Source organism: Coturnix japonica, chromosome 19 (assembly GCF_001577835.2).
Source record: "Coturnix japonica isolate 7356 chromosome 19, Coturnix japonica 2.1, whole genome shotgun sequence".
NCBI classification, from domain to species: Eukaryota; Metazoa; Chordata; class Aves; order Galliformes; family Phasianidae; genus Coturnix; species Coturnix japonica.
In genome coordinates, this window is record NC_029534.1 from 6,217,164 (window position 1) to 6,239,561 (window position 22,398).

At 42.0% G+C, this 22,398-nt stretch overlaps 3 protein-coding genes across 14 annotated transcripts in view; all 3 read left to right on the top strand.

The window, feature by feature from the left end:
• The window catches only part of MED13 (mediator complex subunit 13), a 49,312-nt gene extending 47,029 nt beyond the window's left edge, over positions 1 to 2,283 (top strand). For both annotated transcript variants that reach the window (XM_032448468.1, XM_015880605.2), the window contains one exon: positions 170 to 2,283. In XM_032448468.1, the coding sequence (XP_032304359.1) occupies positions 170 to 302 (133 nt within the window). In that variant the 3' untranslated portion in view covers positions 303 to 2,283. The remainder of the gene's footprint in view (positions 1 to 169) is intronic.
• A 1,642-nt stretch (positions 2,284 to 3,925) lies between these two features.
• INTS2 (integrator complex subunit 2) lies at positions 3,926 to 18,127 on the top strand. The gene is made up of 24 exons (XM_015880610.2): positions 3,926 to 4,256; positions 4,402 to 4,540; positions 5,223 to 5,325; positions 5,581 to 5,694; positions 6,295 to 6,425; positions 6,532 to 6,705; positions 7,137 to 7,363; positions 7,997 to 8,122; positions 8,236 to 8,307; positions 8,398 to 8,512; positions 8,918 to 8,986; positions 9,331 to 9,465; positions 9,647 to 9,823; positions 10,511 to 10,619; positions 10,704 to 10,808; positions 11,222 to 11,386; positions 11,601 to 11,802; positions 12,311 to 12,436; positions 13,179 to 13,368; positions 14,019 to 14,264; positions 15,175 to 15,282; positions 16,025 to 16,130; positions 16,286 to 16,462; positions 16,567 to 18,127. The coding sequence occupies exons 1-24, from the start codon at positions 3,964 to 3,966 to the stop codon at positions 16,734 to 16,736; spliced, it is 3,579 nt and encodes a 1,192-aa protein (XP_015736096.1). The 5' UTR covers positions 3,926 to 3,963; the 3' UTR covers positions 16,737 to 18,127.
• A 215-nt stretch (positions 18,128 to 18,342) lies between these two features.
• Positions 18,343 to 22,398, top strand: part of BRIP1 (BRCA1 interacting protein C-terminal helicase 1) — a 117,791-nt gene continuing 113,735 nt past the window's right edge. For 10 of the 11 annotated variants that reach the window (XR_001558973.2, XR_004309330.1, XR_004309329.1 and 7 more), the window contains exons 1-6: positions 18,343 to 18,456; positions 19,423 to 19,548; positions 19,959 to 20,070; positions 20,626 to 20,814; positions 21,092 to 21,219; positions 21,663 to 21,791. Coding sequence is in view for 2 of the 11 variants with exons in the window: in XM_015880606.2 (XP_015736092.1) it covers positions 19,456 to 19,548; positions 19,959 to 20,070; positions 20,626 to 20,814; positions 21,092 to 21,219; positions 21,663 to 21,791 (651 nt within the window). In the remaining 9 variants the exon portion in view is untranslated. Of the gene's footprint in view, positions 18,506 to 19,422; positions 19,549 to 19,958; positions 20,071 to 20,625; positions 20,815 to 21,091; positions 21,220 to 21,662; positions 21,792 to 22,398 lie in introns of all 11 variants that reach the window. The other variant, XR_004309333.1, reaches the window with a different exon arrangement.

The window sequence follows — 22,398 nt, forward strand, 5'->3', positions numbered from 1 at the left end:
AGTTCAGCTTTAATCTGCTCGCAACGATTCTATAGTTGTGTTACTGCAAAACATTGGCAGACCTGTTTTATGTGCTGAATACCACAGCAACCATGTTACGTTAAGCCGGTGCTGTAAAATGCTGCTGAGGAAAATCTGTTGGCTTGATGGAAGCTTGTTTGCTTTTCAGGTTTGTTCTGGAACAGTACAATGCACTCTCCTGGCTAACCTGTGATCCTGCAACCCAGGACAGACGGTCATGTCTCCCGATTCATTTTGTGGTGCTGAATCAGTTGTATAACTTTATCATGAATATGCTGTGATCTTCACCTGAATTTTGCAAGACAAAAATGAGGAAAAAGGATATTTCACTGCAGGACTAAGTTATGATTCTTCTCAGTGCGAGTTGTTTGTGATGGGGTATGAATCTTGTTACTTCCAGCAAATATTGGTTTGACTTGTGAGAGGGGGTACTTATCACCTGCTGTCTTGGAGTCGTTGACTATGGGGGATGCTTTAGAATGATGATCAGAAAGTGTATTATAACATTTTTAGTAGCAAAATTAACCATTTTTCCCCGGTCACAGTATTTGTGAAGAGTAATGAGCCATAGTACCCAGTCACAGTTAATGAATATTAAAGGCATGGAGATGAGAAGAAACGTGAGGAACAATGAGTTTCAACCTATGGCTTCGGAACATCAAGATGTTCTTGTATTGGATTATAGTACCTAGTATTCAAAAATGCCTGCATCTCTTATTTATTGTAAGTTTTTAAATGTATAAATTGTCTTATATTTCTTAACCTCTTTTATAAAAATTTTCCTAGAAGGTTTATACTGCCTTCTTGCTTTAAAGCAATTGGTCTAAAATATATGTAATCGTCTTAATTAAAAGTTGCAGTAGGTTGCTTTTAGAGTATTATTTTTTTGTAAGGGGGTGGGCGGGGACAGTAAATTTGTATTGTCTTGATGTACAGTTTAATGGGTATAGAGGGGTTAATGTCCATACCATTGTGTGTGGGGGATTTACAGCTAAGCTGTAGTTGCAGAGTACATGTACAGTAATGAAGTTCACTGTGTTTATATAAATTGAAAAGGTACCGGGTCTTACAGCATTTTATATCACACCTTTACAGAGTAACAATGGCAATATATCAGTGATATTGTAGGTGGTTTAACTTGTAGCGAGAATAAAACGAATAAACTCTTCAACTGAAGTTTGTGTTATGGTTCAGGGCTGTGGCTAGATTCTCAGATCTACTTCCAGTATCCTAGTTTAATTATTACAAGAATATCTATTGTGCATTGTTGTTGCTGGATATTCTTGGCACTGTGTTGAGCGCATTATTTTCTCCTGCTTGTGATAAAACACAAACCTAAAGTGGAAGGCACAGAACACAAATGTTGCCCAAAGTGTCCCGTTAGGCTGAAATTTAGCCCAGCTCTAACCATTTTACAAATGCAAAAGCAGTCAATCTTGACTTTAAGATTGGTGTGTGTTTAACTAAGATGTGATGTATATAGATTCTCAGTGAATTCTGGTATTCAGATTTTATTCCCTTAGGTGGGGTGGGGGGTGGAGGAGGACTAAAAAAAAAAAAAAACCCTTAAAAATAAAAATCCCAACCCCTCAAAAAACAACAACAAAATGCCCCAAACGTTTTCCTTTTTCATGTATTTTTGGCACTGTGGTGAAGGTTCCAAGTTTCAGTGTATGGCCATCCCCACAGCCCCTTTTCAGACTTTGTGTTTAAGGCGGCTCAGCCTGTTGGGAGGTGACAGCCCTCCCTGAGGAAGGGCCTGACTTGTTCCTGACTAAATCATGGGACTTTGGTTAAACCTCTCCTCCTTCACCATTTTTTTCCCTCTGTAGTTTCCTTCCTTTCTTCTCGCAGCCGCCAAATGTCTGATGGTGCTCTAAAATAGCCCCTACGGGTGCTGAAGAGCAACTGCATCTGCTTTTCCTTGGTTCCTCATCTTCTGACTGCTAGATTGAAAGCTTAACTCCTGAAGTGCTCACGTGAGTCTGTTGCTGTAATCATGTCCTGGGTCTTAACGCTGTCCGTCGAGCTGGTTAAACCTGTACAGGAGCAAGTTAAGATCCATTTTTTGCACCCACTGTTAATCCTCTACAAGGAAGAAATCACTTGTATTTACAAAACGTATCATGTTAATGAAGATTATGGTTTTGTAAATGCAAAATACCTGCCTGAGAATTTTTTTTTTCTTATAAAGTCTCCTTGAATGATGTATATACAATAGCGGCGCCTTTTTTGTTTTGTATAAAGCAGTTGTACAATTGATGATGAAACTTTCAGTCATTTCTTCAACTTAACTTGAGTGCAATCAGCAGTAGCAGGTTTTGATTAATGGTTAATAACGGGGTCTGTCTGTTCACTCACCTTGATGGAGCAGCACGTTTTGGTCTTACGGAGGGTTTTCCCCTTTTGAAGTGGAGAAGTGCTCCTAAAACTGCAGCTTCAAAGTGTACGTCCCAGTTTTATGTTGGGTTTTCTTTTGGTGTTTTGTTCCTTAAGTGGTTGCTTAAGTTCCAAGGGCTGGGGCTGGTGTGGCGCTTTGTGTTGTTCATACAGGTAAGTGAATCAGCTGCCTAAATCGTGATACAGCCCCATTCTGTTACCTGGGCCATAACATTCCCCATGAAGCTCTCCAATTGCAAAAGCTGCCAGTTTCCCACATGATCCCCTTCCCTCTCCAGTGCAGTTAAATGATAATTAATTTAATACTGTAATCACTAAAAAAATGATGAGGGCTGTTTCTGAAGCGAGTCAAAGCCGGAGGTGTACGTATCAAAACTGCCAATGCCATAGAGCAACTACTCCATTGAACATACCTTTCCATTAGTTACTTTCATTCTTTTAAGTGCACATAATTGCTGATTTATAAATAAAGCCATTGTGAGCCAATAACTCGGGTTCTTTAGAAAGTGCAATCTTAAATATTTGAAAGCCTCATCTCTGGCTTCTTAAAGTGGTTTTGAGAAAACATGTAGTTCTGGCAGCGCTCTATTGAGTAGATGTGGAATTTCCCCTCCTATGTATCCAATGAATCCAATGGAGCTGAGATCTCCTTCCATTCCAATTGAAAATAGGTATTTAAATTGAGATCAACAGGAATCTGGTCACACAGTAATGGTCATGTAGTAATGTCTGTCTTGTTGCTGCCTGGGTCAGTTCTGAGCACACAGTGTGTCCTGCAGCCACCACTATTTGTCAGCACTGCTTCCCTTCTAAAGCAGCTCTCACGTGTCGATCTTTGTTGTTTACTTAAATAGTTAAAAATGAATCGATATTTCAACCCTCAGCACGTTCCTCCTTAGCTGTCAGCGTGGCCCACATCGCTCTATCGCTATATTTACCTCCAATGGTAATTTTAACTTCACGTGTTGCTATGAAGATGGGCTGCTGTGTTTGTTAACGCTGTGCCATCAATGTAGTTGTGTTATTTTAAAGCTTTCAATGACAGTAAGATGTGTGTTAAAGTCTGATTGCCCAGCTGCTTTGCTGCAGCACTGCAGTGATAGGGGCACGGTGCTGTATCACAGCTCTAACCAACGCCTTCTTCCTGCTTTGAAGGGCTGCGCTTCATCCTTCAGGGGCTGCTGGATTTTAGTCATTCATTGCTGTGTATGGGCTGTATTTAATTTATATGATGGGATATTTACTGCTGCGCTCCTCATGCGCTCTATTAAGGGTTGTTGGTGCAGCGCTGGTCGCTCCCAGGGCAGGTTTGTCTCGGGATGGGGGGGGGAAGGAAAGAAGGTTGATACTTTTTAAAGGCAGAAAAGAATTGCGATGGAATAAATTGCTCATAAAGCCCTGATTAATTGCGTGATCTCCTCCTCCTTGTGGGGAGCAGGGCCTGGTTGCGGCCTACACCCCACGCCCAGCCTGCCCGCCCGCACCGCGTCCGCCCTTAACGTCATCACCGCGCGCCGCAGTGGGCGTGGTGGTGGGGCCGCCATGGCGGAGTGCTCGGGGCTGCAGTCTGTCAGCCCGTTCGCCTTCGAGGCGATGCAGAAGGTGGACGTGGTGCGTCTGGCCGCGCTCAGCGACCCCGAGCTGCGGCTGCTGCTCCCCTGCCTGGTTCGCATGGCCCTGTGCGCCCCCGCGGACCAGAGCCAGAGCTGGGCCCAGGACAAGAAGCTCATCCTGCGGCTCCTCTCGGGGGTGGAGGCCGTCAACTCCATCGTGGCTCTGCTGTCCGTCGACTTCCACGCGCTGGAGCAGGACGCCAGCAAAGAGCAGCAGCTCCGGTAACGGCGGTCACGGGGCCGCTTTCCCACAGCTTTATGTTAATTATGGCTTTGTACCGTACGGTTACGATGCTGTACAAGAAATCCCTGCTGCAATGGCCGTAATTTGAATGAAATGGCATCGCTGTGTTTCGTTGTCCGGCAGGCACAAGTTGGGAGGAGGCAGCGGGGAAAGCGTCCTGGTGTCGCAGCTGCAGCACGGGCTGACGCTGGAGTTCGAGCACAGCGATTCACCCCGACGGCTCCGGCTGGTGCTCAGCGAACTGCTGGCCATCATGAACAAGGTGCGTGTGCGTGTGTGAATGAATGAACATGGTGTCTGTATGTGTCTGTATGTGTCTGTGTGTGTCTGCAGCTCCAGGCAGCGCTGGGTTTCCTGGTAGCGAAGTGAGGAGCCTGCAGGCTGCAGTTACTGCTGCTGTTGTGTCAGTGTGAATCTGGTTCTTATCCGCTTCCCCAAGGTTGAAAGATTCAGTTTGAAGTTTCAGATTTCCTTAGAGGAAACATTTCTTCCTCAGAACAAACACGGATAGTCTTTTCTGATATGACCCAAACTCAGCGTATCTCGTGATCTCTTTATTCAAATGGGATTTTGTGAGCTTTCAGTGCAGAAACCAAACCTGAAAATGAAATTCTGCCTCTTGTTTCTGTCTTATTCACCAGTTTTACTGCAGTGTGGTGTTAACCAACGCATTCCTCTTATTTTTGCTGCCTGCATTTTATTTTCCCTGTGCAAACTTCCTGTATTTCTAGAGTTGTTTTTCAGCTGGAAAGAAACAATAATGCTGGTTTTATTGGAGTACTTCTTGTAAACATTAATTACTTAAACATTCATCTCGACCATTGTGTGATTGGAACTGTCCATTCTGGGTAACTTTGATATGTTGTATCTATTGAAGTCAGTGCTGTGGAAGTCTGATCAGACAAACTTCTGGGTGCTGTTTGCTGATGTGAAATGTCTCGTAGGTGTCAGAATCAAATGGGGAGTTTTTTCTCAAGTCTTCTGAGCTCTTTGAGAGCCCCGTCTACCTGGAGGAGGCAGCGGATGTTCTCTGCATCTTGCAAGCAGGTACAGCGCCCTGTGGTACCATGTTCATTAATGCTGCTTTGCTTTCGTATCTATAACTCCTTAGAAACGTCAAAAAAAAACCAACACAAAAACCTTCTTTCTGAGCTGCTGATTTTACTATTAATCGAGGCTCTCTTTCTCTTTGAAAGGGGAATAAACCACAGACTGACACATTTGTTTACCTTCCTACTTTTGAGCACGTTTGTATTTGTTTTGTAGTGAAACTTTCTAACTGTGAGAACTCTCTTTGTCCAGAGCTGCCATCGCTGTTGCCTATAGTTGATGTAGCCGAAGCGCTGCTGCATGTGAAGAATGGAGCCTGGTTCCTCTGCCTGCTGGTGGCCAATGTTCCTGATAGCTTCAATGAGGGTGAGCTGTGGTTTCTCCTTGTATAACTTACTTTTTCTGGAGATCTGTAATAACGTTGATTCTGGGCTGTTATTTATTGTAGGTATTAGAACTGGGATATTGATGGATCTTTCCTTCTCAGTATGTCCATCCCCCTTTTTACAGCCTAATTGTAGTTATCACTGTGTGAGCATTCCTGTTTTTAGGCCAGTTTTCTAAAGGCTGATTCCAACAGCTGCTATTGGAATTATGAACCTGTTGTAGCCTTGCTGTTAGTACTGCCCCTCAGACTGAGCCATACTACAAGGTGAAACATCTGCAGTGACAATGCCTGCATACTATCTATTACCACACAATAAGGTTTCATTCTCCAGTGCTGCCAGATGCACGGCTTGCATTACGTAGAGTGTAAGCAGTGATTGGGTGATGCATAAATCTGTAAGCATTCTTAGAGAAGAAAGGAAAGACTGTTTCCTTGTTCTTTTTACTCAGTGTTGATTGCTATTTGGCGCAATCCAGCTGATAGATCACAGTGAGCTGAGCAGAACGTTTTGGCTCTGTGTGTTTGTGGCTTTCTATTGGAAAGATGAGGTTAAGTTACACCTCCTGTTGGTTGTTCAGTCTGTAGAGGTTTGATTAAGAACGGAGAACGGCAAGATGAGGAAAGCGTTGGAGGCCGTCGCAGGACAGAAGCGCTGCGTCACCTCTGTAAGATGAACCCTTCCCAGGCTCTGAGGGTGCGAGGCATGGTGGTGAGTCCGACACACATCTGTTGTGAGACAAGATCTGAGGCTTCGTTGGGGTCCTCATTGGAATGTTGCAAACAACAAAGGTGATTAATGGGGACTTTTCATCTAGGTGGAAGAGTGCCATCTACCAGGTCTTGGTGTGGCTTTGACATTGGATCACACCAAAAATGAATCTTCAGATGATGGAGTGAGCGACCTGGTGTGTTTTGTGAGCGGTTTGCTACTAGGAACAAATGCCAAAGTTCGAACTTGGTTTGGAACTTTTATCCGAAATGGCCAACAGGTGAGGCAGTCATTGAGTAAACTGCTTTTAGGAAGTAGAATGTACATCTATGCTGTCCCTTCACAAGGCTGTTTGCTGGTCAGGGATCCTCAGGTCTGCAGTTGCTGTCACTGAAGGCAGTTGTTCAGTTGTGCTTATGGGAGATTTTTAGGTACATAATTAAGCAGGCCATGAAATGGGTGAGTGGCAAAGTGTCAGTGCTTACTGTTTGTGCTCAGTGTTCACGATAGGGAGTTGAATCCCAACTTGCAGATGATAGCCAATGTGTTGATATAAAGCAGTGTGCTGTGAGCATGTCCTGCCTGTTCCCCTCCTTTCCCTGCTCTCATTCATTTTCATTCCATTTCTCGAGTTCATCACTGTGGAAGCTCTTCTCTCATGCAATGTCTGCTAAGTTTTATGTTGTTCTCATTTTTTAACTTCTCTCACAGAGAAAAAGAGATAATATCAGTTCTGTGCTTTGGCAAATGAGGAGGCAGCTGCTCCTGGAGCTCATGGGAATCCTTCCCACGGTTCGCAGCACACACATTGTTGAAGAAGCAGATGTTGATACGGAGCCAAACGTGTCTGTGTATTCTGGACTGAAGGAGGAGCACGTTGTGAAAGCCAGCGCGCTGCTACGGCTCTATTGTGCCTTGATGGGAATTGCTGGGCTGAAGTAATGAGCTGTGCTTTTACTCACTGTCTGCTCATTTAAACAGAGGATGAGAGCTTTGGGCACTTCTAACGTCTCTGTATCTTAATGTCCTTAAACTGTTCTTGGTAGAATCAGGCTGTCTGAGTACTGAAGGAGGCACTTCTTGTGTGCTCAGGACTGACGGCTGATAGAAATTTCTTTACGCTGCTGAGAGTGAATATTATTTAATGCTAAAGGCCCTCAGAGGCGTTATATGTGCTTTAATTTCTGGTACTGTTCTTAGCAGAAATGTTTTTCCTTGATGAAGATCCACGTATGAACTTCACCGATATTTTGTTTAATCTAAAATATTAATGTGGGAAATGTGCTGCTCTGTTTAAAGCCACAAAATCAGTCCTACAGACTCATTAAAAGAAGCCTGAGCTTTTGGAGCAGCACGTGGAACAGGGGGCTGTAGCAACACGCACCCTATGAATGTTGAGTTTGTATTGTGATTCTTAAATTCGAGGGAAGTCCCATTTAATTTCAATAATCCTGTATTGATGGTAACCTGATAAATAGATGAAATAATAGAGAAAACTTCATGTGTAACCATTGTAATGAGATTGGAAATCACTGTGAAATGATCAGTGTGGTTTTTCCCCTCCCATTCAGACCAACAGATGAAGAAGCTGAGCAGCTGCTGCAGCTGATGACCAGTCGGCCGCCCGCAACCCCTGCTGGCGTTCGCTTTGTATCTCTCTCCTTCTGTATGCTTCTGGCCTTCTCCACTCTTGTCAGGTACTTCCCCACTTAATGCATTTTTAAGTGATTTCTTCTTTCTGCTAGAAATGGGTAGTAAAACCAATTGTCATTTGTGGACAGAGAATCTTTTATGTGATTCCTTTGCGCAGTACACCGGAACAGGAGCAGCTCATGGTGATGTGGCTTAGCTGGATGATAAAGGAAGAAGCTTACTTTGAAAGGTGAGAGGCGGCTTCTTTTGTTTATAATGATTCCAGTAACCTCATTTTTTATTTGTATTGGAAATTAACTCTTCCTCTTTGCTGTTGTAGCATTTCTGGTGTGTCTGCTTCCTTTGGAGAGATGCTTCTCTTGGTAGCCATGTATTTCCACAGCAATCAGCTCAGCGCTATCATTGATTTGGTCTGCTCCACGCTGGGAATGAAGGTAAACCCTCAGCTGTTTCTGACACATAACTTTCTCTGTTAAAATGAGCTTTTTTTTTTACTGTGTTTTTAAACTCTTACATTTGCTTTTATACAAAAGCTTCGGTTTTGCTGTTGTATCTCAATAAATGTATACCGAAGAAGAGAGTATCTGAGCTCATCTAGAAAATGTCGCACTGTGTGTGAAATCAGAGCAGAGGAATGTTATGATAAAAGATACCACCACGTTATTGAGTGCTCTTGTCGAAATCATCATTTGCAAGAAACGATCTTTTTAAGAAGACTGGTTGAAGTCATTTCCAAACTGTGCTGCAAAGGCTTTGTTTGAAATACTTGGAAGAAATATCTGTCTTTGGATTGCTAAAGCCAGAACTTAACATTGCAAATGCTTCATCCTGTGTTTCAGATTGTTATAAAGCCCAGCTCTCTGAGCAGAATGAAGACAATCTTCACACAGGAGATCTTCACTGAGCAGGTATTTTAGGTTTTAGCCTTTTTATGTTTCATTCTGTTGCTCTTCAGTCACTTCAGTTTGAGCTACAAGAATTCGTGCCCTCCCAGGACTGAAAAACTTCAGCCTTTTCTTTTGTACATCAATGCGATTACATAAATAATGTAGTAGTGGGAAATTATTCTTAACTGTATTTGTGCTTCAGTTTTACATCCCACGTGTATTGTGTTAAACTACATAAAAATGTTTGTTAGTTTCCAAACAATCAAACATGTGTAAATGTCCGGAAGGATGTAGCTCTGCAGCCTTGTCACGTTCAGCTGTGCTTATTTGTGTTATTTTGCATGACAGTTCTTTCTTTCCTTTAGGTTGTCACAGCCCACGCAGTTCGTGTGCCCGTTACGGGCAGTCTCAGTGCCAACATTACTGGTTTTCTACCCATTCACTGCATTTACCAGCTCTTAAGAAGCCGATCATTCACCAAGCACAAAGTATCCATTAAGGTATGACCTTCATTTTATTTCCGTTCTCAAGTTTGGCTTTTCCAATAAGAATTGCTTAGAAAACTGAAATATGACCAGAGTTATTTGTGATTATTACAGCCCATTACCAACAAAGCAATTTGCTTATTTTCAGCTCTGGAATGAAGCATGATGACATGGATTTGTTTGTTTTTTTTTCCAGGACTGGATTTATCGGCAGCTCTGTGAAACCACCACTCCGCTCCACCCTCAGCTGCTTCCTCTTATTGATGTCTACATTAACTCCATTCTCACTCCTGCATCAAAATCCAACCCTGAAGCCACAAACCAGCCCGTCACTGAACAGGAGATACTGAACGTTTTTCAAGGACTCACTGGGGTAAACTATTAATTTTTTTATGTACTTTCATGTCAACGTGGTTCAGTACATTGTATTTATGCTTGTTTTACACTGTGAAAGCTGTATTTTTGTCTTTAATCTCTGTGTAGTCAATTGCTTTGCCCTGCAGTGATGGTCATGTGTACAGAAGTGAATCTGGTTAGTGCTGCCCGGTGCTCTAGGAGGATTGCTGTTCGTCCCCCTTTCACATTTCTCCTTTGGCAGTGATCAATTTGTGCTATTCAGAATAGAAACTAAAACACTAAAACACAATCATGAACTCTTTCTAGCATTAAAACGGATTGAAAAGGAGAAGTGCTTGTCTAAAGTTTGTATTATCGGCCTTCTTAGATGAAAAATATTAGTTAATGGAATCATTCTAGCTGTTCTTGTAAGAAACACCTTCGTTTTGATAGAAGTGTGAGTCATGTGAATACATGTAGAATGAGTGGCAAGCATTGACATGTGTTAGAATCCCGGGGCTCCAAGAAATCAAAAATACATTTTACATTTGAAGGTAGTTTAGAAACAAACTTCCCTACACCTTTCAGCCTGGACCTCGTATGGCTTGACAGTTCTATACAAGCTTTGCTGCCTTACCCTCCTCAGTATTTGGAGGTAAATCCCAATTTGTGTTCCCTAGTGTTGGGAATGTGATATGACCTTTATGTGTGGTTTTCTATGCAGGGAGAAAACACTCGTCCTGCTCAGCGGTACAGCATCACCACGCAATTGCTTGTCCTCTACTATGTCCTGTCATATGAAGAAGCACTTCTGGCAAACACAAAGATCCTGGGTATTTATGAATATGGTTAGATTTTTTGTATTAGGTGCAGTGTTGCAGCTGTGACAAGTGGTTTCTTTTCCTGTTCCTTTATAGCTGCCATGCAAAGAAAACCCAAGTCTTACTCTTCAGCATTAATGGATCAGATTCCCATCAAGTACCTCATCCGGCAGGCACAGGGACTACAGCAGGAACTGGGAGGTACAGCTGTCTGTGAAAGCCTAATGTGCATCAGCTTGTTTCTAGCTCTGCTGCTGTTGTCTGTTTCATAGTGTGCTTGCCTTTCTGCTTCCTTTGAAACATCAGTAGTAACTAGTGAGATAAGAGGTAAATTTAAAGAGTAAGGGACTAGTTTTTAAAGTAGAAATGACCTCAGGATTAAGTTTTTAATACAGGTTGAATTGAAGTGTTACTGTAGGGTCCTCTCACGTCTCCTAAATAGAACTTTTCCTTTGTGTTGGAGATAGAACTCCAGGCAGTAAATGTGCAGAGCTCATTGCAGTGCTCAGCTGTGCCTTTTAAGGTCTCTTGTTGAAACAATTGGCATAATTATGTTCAGGTGAGTGATGGAGCTGTTTAAATCAAAGGTGTGTATTTCCCTAATGCTCTTACAGGTCTGCACTCTGCGCTGTTACGCCTTCTTGCAACTAACTATCCACACCTCTGCATTGTGGAAGACTGGATCTGCGAGGAGCAGATCACAGGCACTGATGCCTTACTGAGGAGGATGCTTCTCACAACCATCGCGAAGAATCATTCTCCCAGCCAGCTCCAGGAAGGTAACAGCTGCACTGTGCAGTGTTCTTTCCAAATGGGTAGAATGTAGGGGGTTTGGAGGTGTGTAGTTATTCAATTGGTCTGACCATAATACTGCATTTGTGTAATGAGGATGTTCTGCTGCAGCCTTGTTAATGTATGAGTCTTCAGGTCACAAAGTCAGAGAGAATGTTAGAAGTACAGTTTCACTGAGATCCCATTGTCTTTCTCTTATAGCATTTTCCATGCTGCCTGGAAATCATACCCAGCTGATGCAGATTTTAGAGCACTTAACACTTCTCTCAGCTGGTGAATTGATCCCATATGCAGAAGTATTGACATCAAATATGAATTGCTTACTGAATGCTGGAGTCCCACGGAGGATTCTTCAGACCGTCAACAAACTGTGGATGGTTCTTAACACTGTGATGCCAAGAAGGTAGGTTTGAGATGCTGTTAGTGCTGATAGAAGTGGAATGCCAGTTTTTATTCTAAAAGTAATAACTTCATTCCTTTGTCTGAGGACGTGCAGTTTGTGATTGAATCAGATGTGCTGCGGTTGCATTCCTTTTTGCTTTGTTAAAATGTTTAACTGATTGTATTGAAGAGGAAATTGGTTCTTGTTTTCAGGAGTAAGGAAGTCTCTCATTTGCTTACAGTATAGAAAGATGTTTTCTGAAGTAGGAACTCACTCTAGTAAGAATTTGCCTTTCTTGAGGAAGCATATACACCACTGCAGTGAAAACAGAGTGCTGTGTTTCTGGTCTGAATGTAAGTTGACTTTATCACAGTTAACTTCAACATCTGCAAATGCGGTGTGGGTTTCTGTAGGCCTGTCAGGGAGCAGAAAAATACAGCTGACTGTAGTAAGTGAGTACCTGGATGCTTATGTGAGCCTTTTGCTCTCTCTGTATTTAAAGAAAATCTTACAGATAATCTCATTTTAGGTTGTGGGTGATGACTGTTAACGCTCTGCAGCCTTCAGTGAAAATAGTCCGACAGCAGAAGTACACCCAGAATGATCTGATGATCGATCCTTTGATTGTGCTGAGGTGTGATCAGAGAGTTCATAGGTAAGCAGCTCCATTAGTTCTTATGCCCTGAGGTGTCTGATTAAAAAAAAAAACCAAAAACTTTCAGTACTTCACAACATATTTTCAGACTTTTCACGTGAGCTACTAAGTTCCAGCTTTGGGTGCACCATGGTTTTGTGCTGAACTTGTTGGTTTGAGGACCGAGTGAATCATGTGCACTGCTTGGGCTTGTCTTACTGTCCAGCCGAGTGTCTTGTTAATCTTACACGTAGCTCTGTTCTGGAAGCTCTGGGGTTTACACATAGATTATCCATTTTAGATAAATGTGTGTGAATTTGTTGTAGATCTTGCAATATGCTTAAAATGGCTGCTGCCACATGGTGGGGGGGGTTGTCACTGCAACATCCTGCCTCTTCACAGATGTCTCCTAGCACCCTTTATGGGCCTGTAGATGTTGCATCTTTTTGGGTGATGGTTTCTGCCAGAGGGTGTTTGGTGTATCTAGCAAAGGTAGATTTGCTTCATTTCTCGACTGACTCTTTAAGCAGCACTCAGAAATCTGTTCCAGTAGCTGTTGTGGTGACAGAGGAGGATGTGCAAAGCTGAGTGATGGCTTTGATGCAGAAGAAGCAGCTGAGAATTTTAGTAGTGGAAATGATTGTAACTGATGGCAACAGAGCAGCTTTTAAGGAGAACTTGAAATAAATAATGCAAAAAATTAAGTCAGAATTCATATGTTCTGCCTACTGAAAAGGCTTCATTTGATGTGTTCTCATGCCAGGAGCCCCCCTCTGATGGATATAACTTTGCACATGTTGAATGGATATCTTCTTGCTTCAAAAGCTTACCTCAATGCTCACCTGAAAGAAACAGCAGAGCAAGACATGAGGCCATCCCAGAACAACGCCATGGGGCCGGAAACCCCAGAAGTTACAAGGGAAGAATTGAAAAATGCATTGCTTGCTGCTCAGGTAAAGAAAAAGAACGGTTAGTCAATGCCATGAAGCAAGCGGGAATACAGAAATAGAAAATTAAAGAAAGGAAAACCAGGAGAGCTAATAGGTTGTTTTGTTTCAGTTGGTTGTTCAAAGAAGCTGCAGTCTCTGATTGTTGAATACTTTCTGGGGAGTGCTGGACTAACCACGTTTTACAGGCATTCTTTCCTTACCTTTGTCTGGCAGAACGTCACACACAGTGTGTCTTAGAGAATGGTTTTTTGGTTGATAGAAGCTTTTATATTTAAATGAGTATCGTAGTCTCCTCTGAATACTGTGGATCGTATGGCATATGCATATTGTGTTTGAGCTGGGTGCTGTGATGGAGCGTGGAAGGTATATTTTGAAATAAGACTTGACTCAAGTGAAATGACTGCTCTGATCTGTAATGATGTCAATGTTCTGGATTTAGGTTTTTATTCAGGTAACGTTTTAATGTTTGCTGAGATTTGTATTTCCTGATCTTTTTGTTTTTCTCTATAGAAAATCAGTTCAATAGCCAGAAATTGCAGCAATCCAATTAAACCAATTGCTTTTAGTTTCTGCAATTGTCTTTATTTTGTATTTTATTTTGTGGCTTGTTTGTTTCTCTGTTATTTATGTTCTCCTGCTGCTTTTCTTCACAGGACAGCGCTGCCGTGCAGATTCTTTTAGAGATCTGCTTACCAACAGAAGAAGAGAAAACCCAGAGCAGTAGTACCTACAGTTTGCTAAAGAGTGTTCAGAGTACCACGGCTCCTAAGAGTTCAGATGTAGAGGAAGAAGAAGATAGCCTGCTGTGTAACCTTCGAGAGGTCCAGTGTCTGATCTGCTGTCTGCTGCATCAGATGTATATAGCTGACCCCAACATAGTAAAGCTGGTTCATTTCCAGGTCTGGTTTGCATCATTTTAGTTTTTCAAACCAAAGCGTTCAGAGGACGTTGGGTCCTTCCAACTCTGAAGTAACCACATTCCCTCCAAATTTCAGTGCTCTCACTCGCTGTTGTAGCTGAGTGGGGAGCAGCAAAGCCATGTCTGTTCCTCATCATTAAACACACGCTTTGATTGTGCCTTTGCCCTGTTACATACTGTAATAGCGTGTCCATTCTAGGCCAAGGAAAACTGGCATGAACATCTTTTAATTACTTGTTCCACATATTGTGTGGGCTTACTGTTTTTTTTCTGGCAGTGGTCTTAAGTTCATCTATCTGTTATTCAAAAAGCATAGTTTGCTTTCAAATGTAAGCCTCTTATCTTTCATTTTTGTTAGGACACTCTTAATCTCTTCAGGGTTGAAGGATAAAGAATGCCCCTGTCAGGGCAACCGTAGGCCTTCAAAAAAGGAAGCCTAGGAAGCTTAGCTATTCTTTAAATATAAGTATGTTTTTTAGTGTGTGTTAAATTGTGCATTGCCAGATGGCAGTCTCTTTAAAAGCAGCTAATTTGCCTCAACCTGGAATTGATTAAGTGGCTGGAAAAGTCCTAATGGTTCTGTTGTGAAATAAGCAAGTTAGAGCCTATAGTGGTGTCTGGAACACAGGGCAAAGACACAAAAGGGGAGGGTCACTGCAGCCTGGTTGAGTTTGGGGAGCCAAGGGGCAGCTTATATGCAATTAATAAATGTTAGATTTCTGTGGATAAAGAATAGATTCATTCCCTTTCGAGTTGCCTTAGAGGTGCAGACTCGTTGCTAGTCTTTGTGAACAAAAGAAAGTTGAAATGGTGTATTTGTTTAGAAAAAAGCATTGAAGCAATTTTGAAAACATCTTTGTTATGGCTGCTTTCTTTCCTTACTCCGCCAGGGTTATCCATGTGAACTGCTGGCACTGACAGTGGCAGGGATTCCATCGATGCACATCTGTCTGGATTTCATACCTGAGCTCATTGCCCAGCCTGAACTTGAAAAACAGGTACTGTGCAGTCAGCTAGTCAGGGAATCACTGTACGTAGTTAACCACAATGTAGTATTGGTTAGGGGGAGAGAAGAAAAAGATCACTTGCTCTAACCTGCCCAGTATATTAACATAGTATCTGTAGCATATTTACCTTAAATTAAAGGCCCTGCCACCAAATCTGGGTGGTCTTATGATGGTTGTGAAAAAAAAACAGCAAAAAATTGTTGATTAGTTGTTCCTAAAGCAATGATAGATGTTTATTTGGTGTAGTGTGACATGGGTAGATTAGATATTTGTCTAGTCGTAGGTAGCTGGATATTTGGGAGCTAAAGATTCCACTGTTTTCTGTGTTAAACAAATTTCTTGTTTGCTTTTATTTAATCCCTTTTAAATACTGCTCATGAGATGGCGTTCAGCTGAAGTTTAAGCTAGAACACATGGGATATTTAACAGCTTTTACAAGGATTACATTGTAAATTGTTTGTTCCTTTGTTGCTTGTTGAGATGTTGGAACAAATTGTGTCTATGAGGGAGATTCTGAAAGCCAAACTGATGCCTGGCTAATGTTAAACATCTGTGTTGTGCTTTTTTTAATGTCAGCAGAAAAATTTTGCAATAACTATTCTTAAGGCTTCTCTTATTGTGAAATAGAGAATATTTACTAACTCCTAAGTTATGTGAAGAGCTTAGGATCATAATTGCAAAGCAATGTATAACTCGCTGTTTATTTCTTGTTTGCCTTTCACCTACTTAACAGATATTTGCCATCCAGTTACTCTCGTTCTTGTGCATTCAATATGCTCTACCGAAATCTCTCAGCGTGGCTCGTTTGGCCATCAATGTGATGGGGACCCTACTCACAGGTGAGCTGTTCTGCAACACCTGAAGTTAGATTTGTCAATTACGGTTGTACCAAAATACAAACAAGTTAATTATAACTGTAAAGGTGGCAAAACAATTCTTGACTAGATTTTGGTAATAGTTCCTTTTTACTTAACTATTTCCTTTTCCTCCATAGTTTTAACCCAGTCGAAGCGCTATGCCTTTTTCATGCCAACCCTGCCTTGTTTGGTGTCATTCTGTCAAGCCTTCCCTCCTTTGTATGAGGATATTATGTCTCTGCTGATACAAATAGGGCAAGTTTGTGCCTCTGATGTTGCTACGCAGACAAGAGACTTTGACCCAATAATTACACGTAAGTAAGACAGCTTGTATTTCACAAGTAATTTCATGGTGTTATAGATGTAATATAACTATTTATTTACATGTACTTTGTTTTTCTAACTTAATTCTTTTTAGGTCTCCAGCAACTAAAGGAGAGACCAAATGAAGTGTCGGGACTTTGTAAAGATTCGCCTTACAAAAGTTGTTCAAGGGACATTACAAGCGTGGACCCCGATGTTCAGTTATGCCAGTGTGTTGAGAGTACTATAATTGAAATAATTAACATGAGTGTAAGTGGAGTTTAGGAAGAATGCAAATGAAATGGTACTGTAGGTAGTCCCATGGCCTATGGTAACTGGATTTGGAGAGCGCAGCCAAAGTGGATTGAAGCACAAGTCTGTGTTTTCCATTCATCGAATTCAGTTATGGCTGAACCTTGTTGGATACTTCAGAGGGACTTATTCTGCTTGGTAAATCATTTCTAGTGAGAGTAGGCATGATTTTTCGGGTGTGCTTTGTTTCTGATTTGATACAGCAACACACCCACAATGGGTTTTGTAACACTGTGAGGTGAGGACTTCTTTTGTTGAGCAAAATGATGGGTAAGAAAAGTTTGATATCGGAGAGCTTTACTAGAACTGGAATGAACTACTGTTTCAGAGCCTTGTAGAGCAAGATGGAATAAAACCTTCCAAGGAACACTTGAAAAGTGATGTAAATTGCACCATCATGTTGATTACTAAGAAGAAACTTTAACCATTTTATTTGCCTTTTGAATCATTGGTCAGAGTGTGAATTAGTCACAGGACTGGGTTGAACTTGGCTGACAATTTGGGATCAGTAGCTTCAAAATGGATTAACTGAAAGATCAGCCGGCCTACATGGAAGGTTTGAAACCAGCCTTGATGTTTCTTAAACAGACAAACTACATGAAAACCCAAGCAAAAACCTCCTAGTGTAGTAGTCCAAACTGAACTGCAGCACAGATTATTCAGTATCTTTAAATCTCAGTTTAAAAGAGATGAGAATGTTGTTACGATTAAATGTTCAGATAACTGAAGTCATCGTAGGGATGAGATTAAATGAGCGTTGGAGGTGACTGTGACAGAAGTCACAGCAGTGAGATGGCTGACAGATTTCAGCCAGCCCACAGCAGTCACAGCTCAGAGAAGGGGAAGGAAGATCTATGTGTGTCTATGAGCTTTCATTGACGGCTGTGGGATCTTTTGGCCTTGATGGATGTATTGTAGCATTGCAGAGGAGCTTTATGGGGCAATTTACTTCAAGGTTGCACAAGCTTTGGTGTGAAGCAGCAAAGAGAGAGATATTATTGACCAGAACTGGATGTTCTTGACTTGCTAAGCTTGGCAGCCTATCTTTAAGGAATTATTGACAACATCCAGCATCTCTCATTAAGTAAAATACTGCTTTTTAAGCTAAAATCAGCTCATATTGCAGCAATAACGCTCTGATTGTTACTGTGGCAGCTCCTCCATCGCTGCCTTTGATCTCTGCTGGGTGTTAATGGAGGGTTATGCTGTATTATATATGTATATATGTGTTAATGGGAGGTTAATGCTGAGCTCCCACCGCCATTCCAGGCTCGTTTTGTGTGTGTAACCGTGTGGTAACACACCCATACTGAGTGTATTTTTTCTTATCATGTAATGTATGTAAATATATATTTTTTTCCTTATGATGTTGGGTTTTCTATGCGGTATTTAAATAAAGAATTTTAGAAAGAAAAAGCGGGTGATGGGGAGCAGTTCGGAGCTGCGCCGATTACTGAGGTGAATTTGGGGTTAGTCGGGGCGCTGTGTGGGGAGCCGCGTTGCGTAGCGACGAGTACAACGCGGAAGCCAGCAAGATCCTCCACGATTGGCTCTAAGGGTGAAACGGGGGCTTGTTTAGTATACGGCTTGCTGATTGGTGGCTCCCCGTCCTTTCCTGTCAGCTGATTGGCGGGCGGTGCCGAGGCCGCGCGGGAGGCGGGAAGGTCGGACGCTGACGGAGCAGTCGCCTCAGGTGAGCGGCAGCGCGGAGCCGCTCGTCGCTGTGTGCGGGGCCCTGAAGGGTTAGGGCTTTTTTCCCAGTATCTTTTAATTCAAAGCCTCAGCAGGACAAGGGGAAATGGATCTAAGTTGAAAAAGGGAAGATTTAGATTGGATGTTAGGAGGAAGTTCTTCACTAGGAGAGTGGTTAGGCCCTGGAACAGGCTGCCCAGGGAGGTTGTGGATGCCCCGTCCTTGGAGGTGTTCAAGGCCAGGTTGGACGGGGCCATGGGCAACCTGATGTAGTAAAGGTGTATGTTTGGTGGCCCTGCCAGGCAGGGGGTTGGAACTACATGATCCTTGAGGTCCCTTCCAACCCGGGTCATTCTGTGATTCTAAGATTCTATGAAGCAGGCTTTCCTTTATCATTCTGAGTAAGGGAAATTCAAGGTAACACGAGCAGAACAGCAAAATCAGTGGCAGCCCATTTACCCCTGGGTAACCATTAATGTAAAGATGGTATTGGTTTAAAACATCTTTTTAACATCAGAGCCCAGTTAGTGCTACCACTGCTTTCTTATAGCTATGAAACAAGCACTGCAGGCTTAACACTGTCACTGTAGTTAACATGTTGAAGTTCAAGCTAATGGGCTTCAATCTCCTAAAATACCTCTGCCTTCCTTCCCATGAGACTTGGGTTGTTATCTCAGAAATCCTCAGTTTGAGAAACGGACTCTAAAATGATGTGTGCATTTAATTCACAGTGCTTTTCTTCCTTTTTGTGCCCGTGTCTTTTATTTGTACTGCTCCTATTACTTATCAGATGGCGGTTCATTGTAACAAGTAAGCCAGAACAGAAGACACAAAGTCTAAGTTCCTGTATGTCAGTTTTGCTCGTGTCCAGAGCTTTCACCCCTTTTCCTGCTTGGTTTTGTTTGCTGTCATTTGTTTTAAGCTTTCCTTATTAGTAACATTGTCTTGATTCTGTCTTTTACTGCAGTTATAAGCCAGAAATAAACAGGGAAAAGCAGCAATGTCTTCTGATGTGTCTCAATATACAATTGGGGGAGTGAAGATTATGTTCCCTTGCAAGGCTTATCCGTCGCAGCTTGCTATGATGAATGCTGTAAGTACAATTTGTATGACCGTCTGCTGAGCAAATAGCTTATAGCTTTCAGTACCCATCAGCTTGTAGAAAAGTAATATATTTAAGATGCTGGAGGCTCTGAATTGAGAATTACACTCATAACAGACCTTACTGGGTTTTGTGCTGTGCAATGATACCTGGCCCCATGTATGGAATGTTGAAGTGCACTTTTGGATCTATCAACATTAATGCTAAGAAGTAAATTCCTAATGTATGTGCTTGTTATATGCATGCGTTCTAATCTAGATTTTATGTAGTTCTGCAAATAGATCAGGAGAGAATGATTTAATAAAACATATCTAAAACAAAACAATACTATTTCAGTAAGTTTTCATCTTCCTGAGGTTTTTTTTCCCCTAATAATTCTAGTTTTCTTATTCTCCTTAAAGATTGTTAAGGGCTTAAATAACAAGCAGCACTGTTTGTTGGAGAGCCCCACAGGAAGTGGCAAAAGCTTGGCATTGCTTTGTTCTGCATTATCATGGCAGCAGTCTCTGTATGGTAAGTCTTTGTAACATCTGGCTGCATAGCTTTTAATTACCAAAATGTATTGTAATGAATTGCCCTTGTTGCTTTTCAGTCCTTAAATATTTGGTATTAGGAGTCCAGCTAGGGCTCCATCTGTGGTTACGTGTATTGCCTCCTTGGCAGTGTAGCATTAGGCAAACACAAGAGTAACGGCCAGTAGCACTGAGCAAAATAACTTCCATGTTAAAGTGGATTTAGCTGTCTGTTATCATATGGGAATTATATGGCTTTTGGACTTAAAAGGAAAATACTTGTGGTTTGCAGTTACGCAGGTTGAATTGCAGAGTAAGGTTGGTTGGTTGTTCTTTTTTTCCCCGTTGTGCGGGTTGTTACAGTTTCTTTGCTCTGCAGATCTTGAATGAGTGATGACAGCTTGTTCAGATTGTGTGGCATGTAGGGAGACGTGAGTTTTATAACTGGTACCTACACGAAACCTTTCATCTTAACTGTTACGAAAGTCTAATTCTCGTCTACAAGCCTGAATAGGTTTTCTGGAAGTCAAACAGCTGCATCCTTTATCTTCCTTAGAGAAATCACTGCTCAAATCATCATGTGAAAAGGAGGACAGGGAGCCAGCAGCCTCAGCGCCGTGTCGCTGTGTGTGTCATTCCCGATCCGAGAGCAGCGAGGCGGCTGCAGGGGCGAGTCGTGGTGCTGCATGTTCTAATTATGAAACAGGAGGCTCTGTAAAAACTGGAGGCCAACAAACAGACACAGGTAATTTTGAAAAGAAGATAAAAAGCTGTTCTAGCACTAAAAGGCATTGCCATGGATGTCATATCTCATGTTTTCAAGTCAGTGATTTTTTTGCCATCATAATAGCAAAGTACTGTGTTATTCTGCCCTGCAAGGATGTGGTTACATAGAAATCCAGCTATGCTGCGTCTTAACCATTCTTGTAGTAACGTATATATTTTAAGTGTTGCCCTTGCTTAATGCATTTCCAGTAGTGAACGTGCTTTTTGTAATTATTATTTCCTTTTAATTTTTACAGAATGCAAGGACAACAATACCCTGGCTTCAAAACTGTCTGCCAAAAAAAGGGCATCGGTCGGTGGAACTGAGAGTGATGATTTTCAAGTAGACAGGAAGAGGATTCGACCTTTAGAAACAGAGCAGCAGGTGAGCAGAGTTCATTGGCAGTGCTGCTATCCAGGTGCTGCTCTCAACGGCTGTCAAGTACCAGTCAATGTTTCAGAGAAAAGCGCAGTGAATCCTTGGCATGGCTCTGATTTTGGTGGACAGATTTTGTTCATTCTTGTTGTAACAAGAGCCCGTTGTTGCATTATATTATGAAGAATATCACGTGCTAAATGATTTCTTGCGTATTTAAACACACCATATCCTCAACGTGTATTTATCATTAGTAGATGCGTAATATGAAGTGGAAGAAGTGTGAGATTTTAGAGTTGAGTGCTCTTGCAAATATATATTAAAAATACAAATAATACATAATTAGAACTATGTACTGTATCCTTGCAAATGTAGTTCTCACAAGCCTACAGTGGGGAGCGCAGTATTTCTGTAATAGCTTTCATCACGACGCCTCTTTTTCACCCCAACAGGTTAGAAAACGTCACTGCTTTTCAAAAGAGGTGCAGCTGGTTGATGCTTTAGAAGTTTATAATCAGAGAAAAAACGGGGAGCTGATTGTTCACTGTGAAAAAAGTGTGAGAAACACGTCTCCCCAAACGGTAAGTAATGTAGTAACAGCTCTTATGCCATGATTGTTACTTTGAGGGCAGCTTTCTAAAGTGATTTTGACTTGTGTGATTGTGACACACACATCCTTTGTGTGACTCCAGGTAGCCTTTGTTTTACTTACCATTTGTTTTCACTTCACAAGCTGCTTTCCAATGTGCTCTGCTTTTGTAAATGCAGAAGAAGCCAAAAGCTTTGGTCTCACTTTGAGAGAGTGGGAGCTGAGTCTTATCATGAGTGGAAGCTGTTCTATGGGTCTTTTGATATGATTTTCATGAGTTCTGGAAAGCTCCACGGATTTTTGAGCAGGATATGAAAAGCTTTGTGCCCCTGATCTTCAATTGGCACTCTGAAATAAAAAGGCCAGCAGAGTGTGCTGTTGATTTTCAAATAAAAAGGCTTCTCTTATTTGACTGTTGGATTTGCTTTGGGTACAAGCGTGCACATTGGTTGAACACTGTTGCTAAATGGCAAAGGAGCGGAGCAAAACCAGATTCCTTGTCTCCATGTCAGGTTTTGGTTTCGTAGCCAAGCAGAGGCAGGGTGGGCTGCTGTGCACCTGCAGAACCCACAGCCAGGTGCCCACTGCTGTGTGCCCAG

Excerpts from the sequence above, each read along its gene's own strand:
- INTS2 (XM_015880610.2), top strand. The coding sequence starts at position 3,964 with ATGGCGGAGTGCTCGGGGCTGCAGTCTGTCAGCCCGTTCGCCTTCGAG. Across the intron at positions 5,326-5,580 it reads TCTCTGCATCTTGCAAGCAG|AGCTGCCATCGCTGTTGCCT; the intron begins GTACAGCGCCCT and ends CTCTTTGTCCAG. Across the intron at positions 6,706-7,136 it reads TTATCCGAAATGGCCAACAG|AGAAAAAGAGATAATATCAG; the intron begins GTGAGGCAGTCA and ends CTTCTCTCACAG.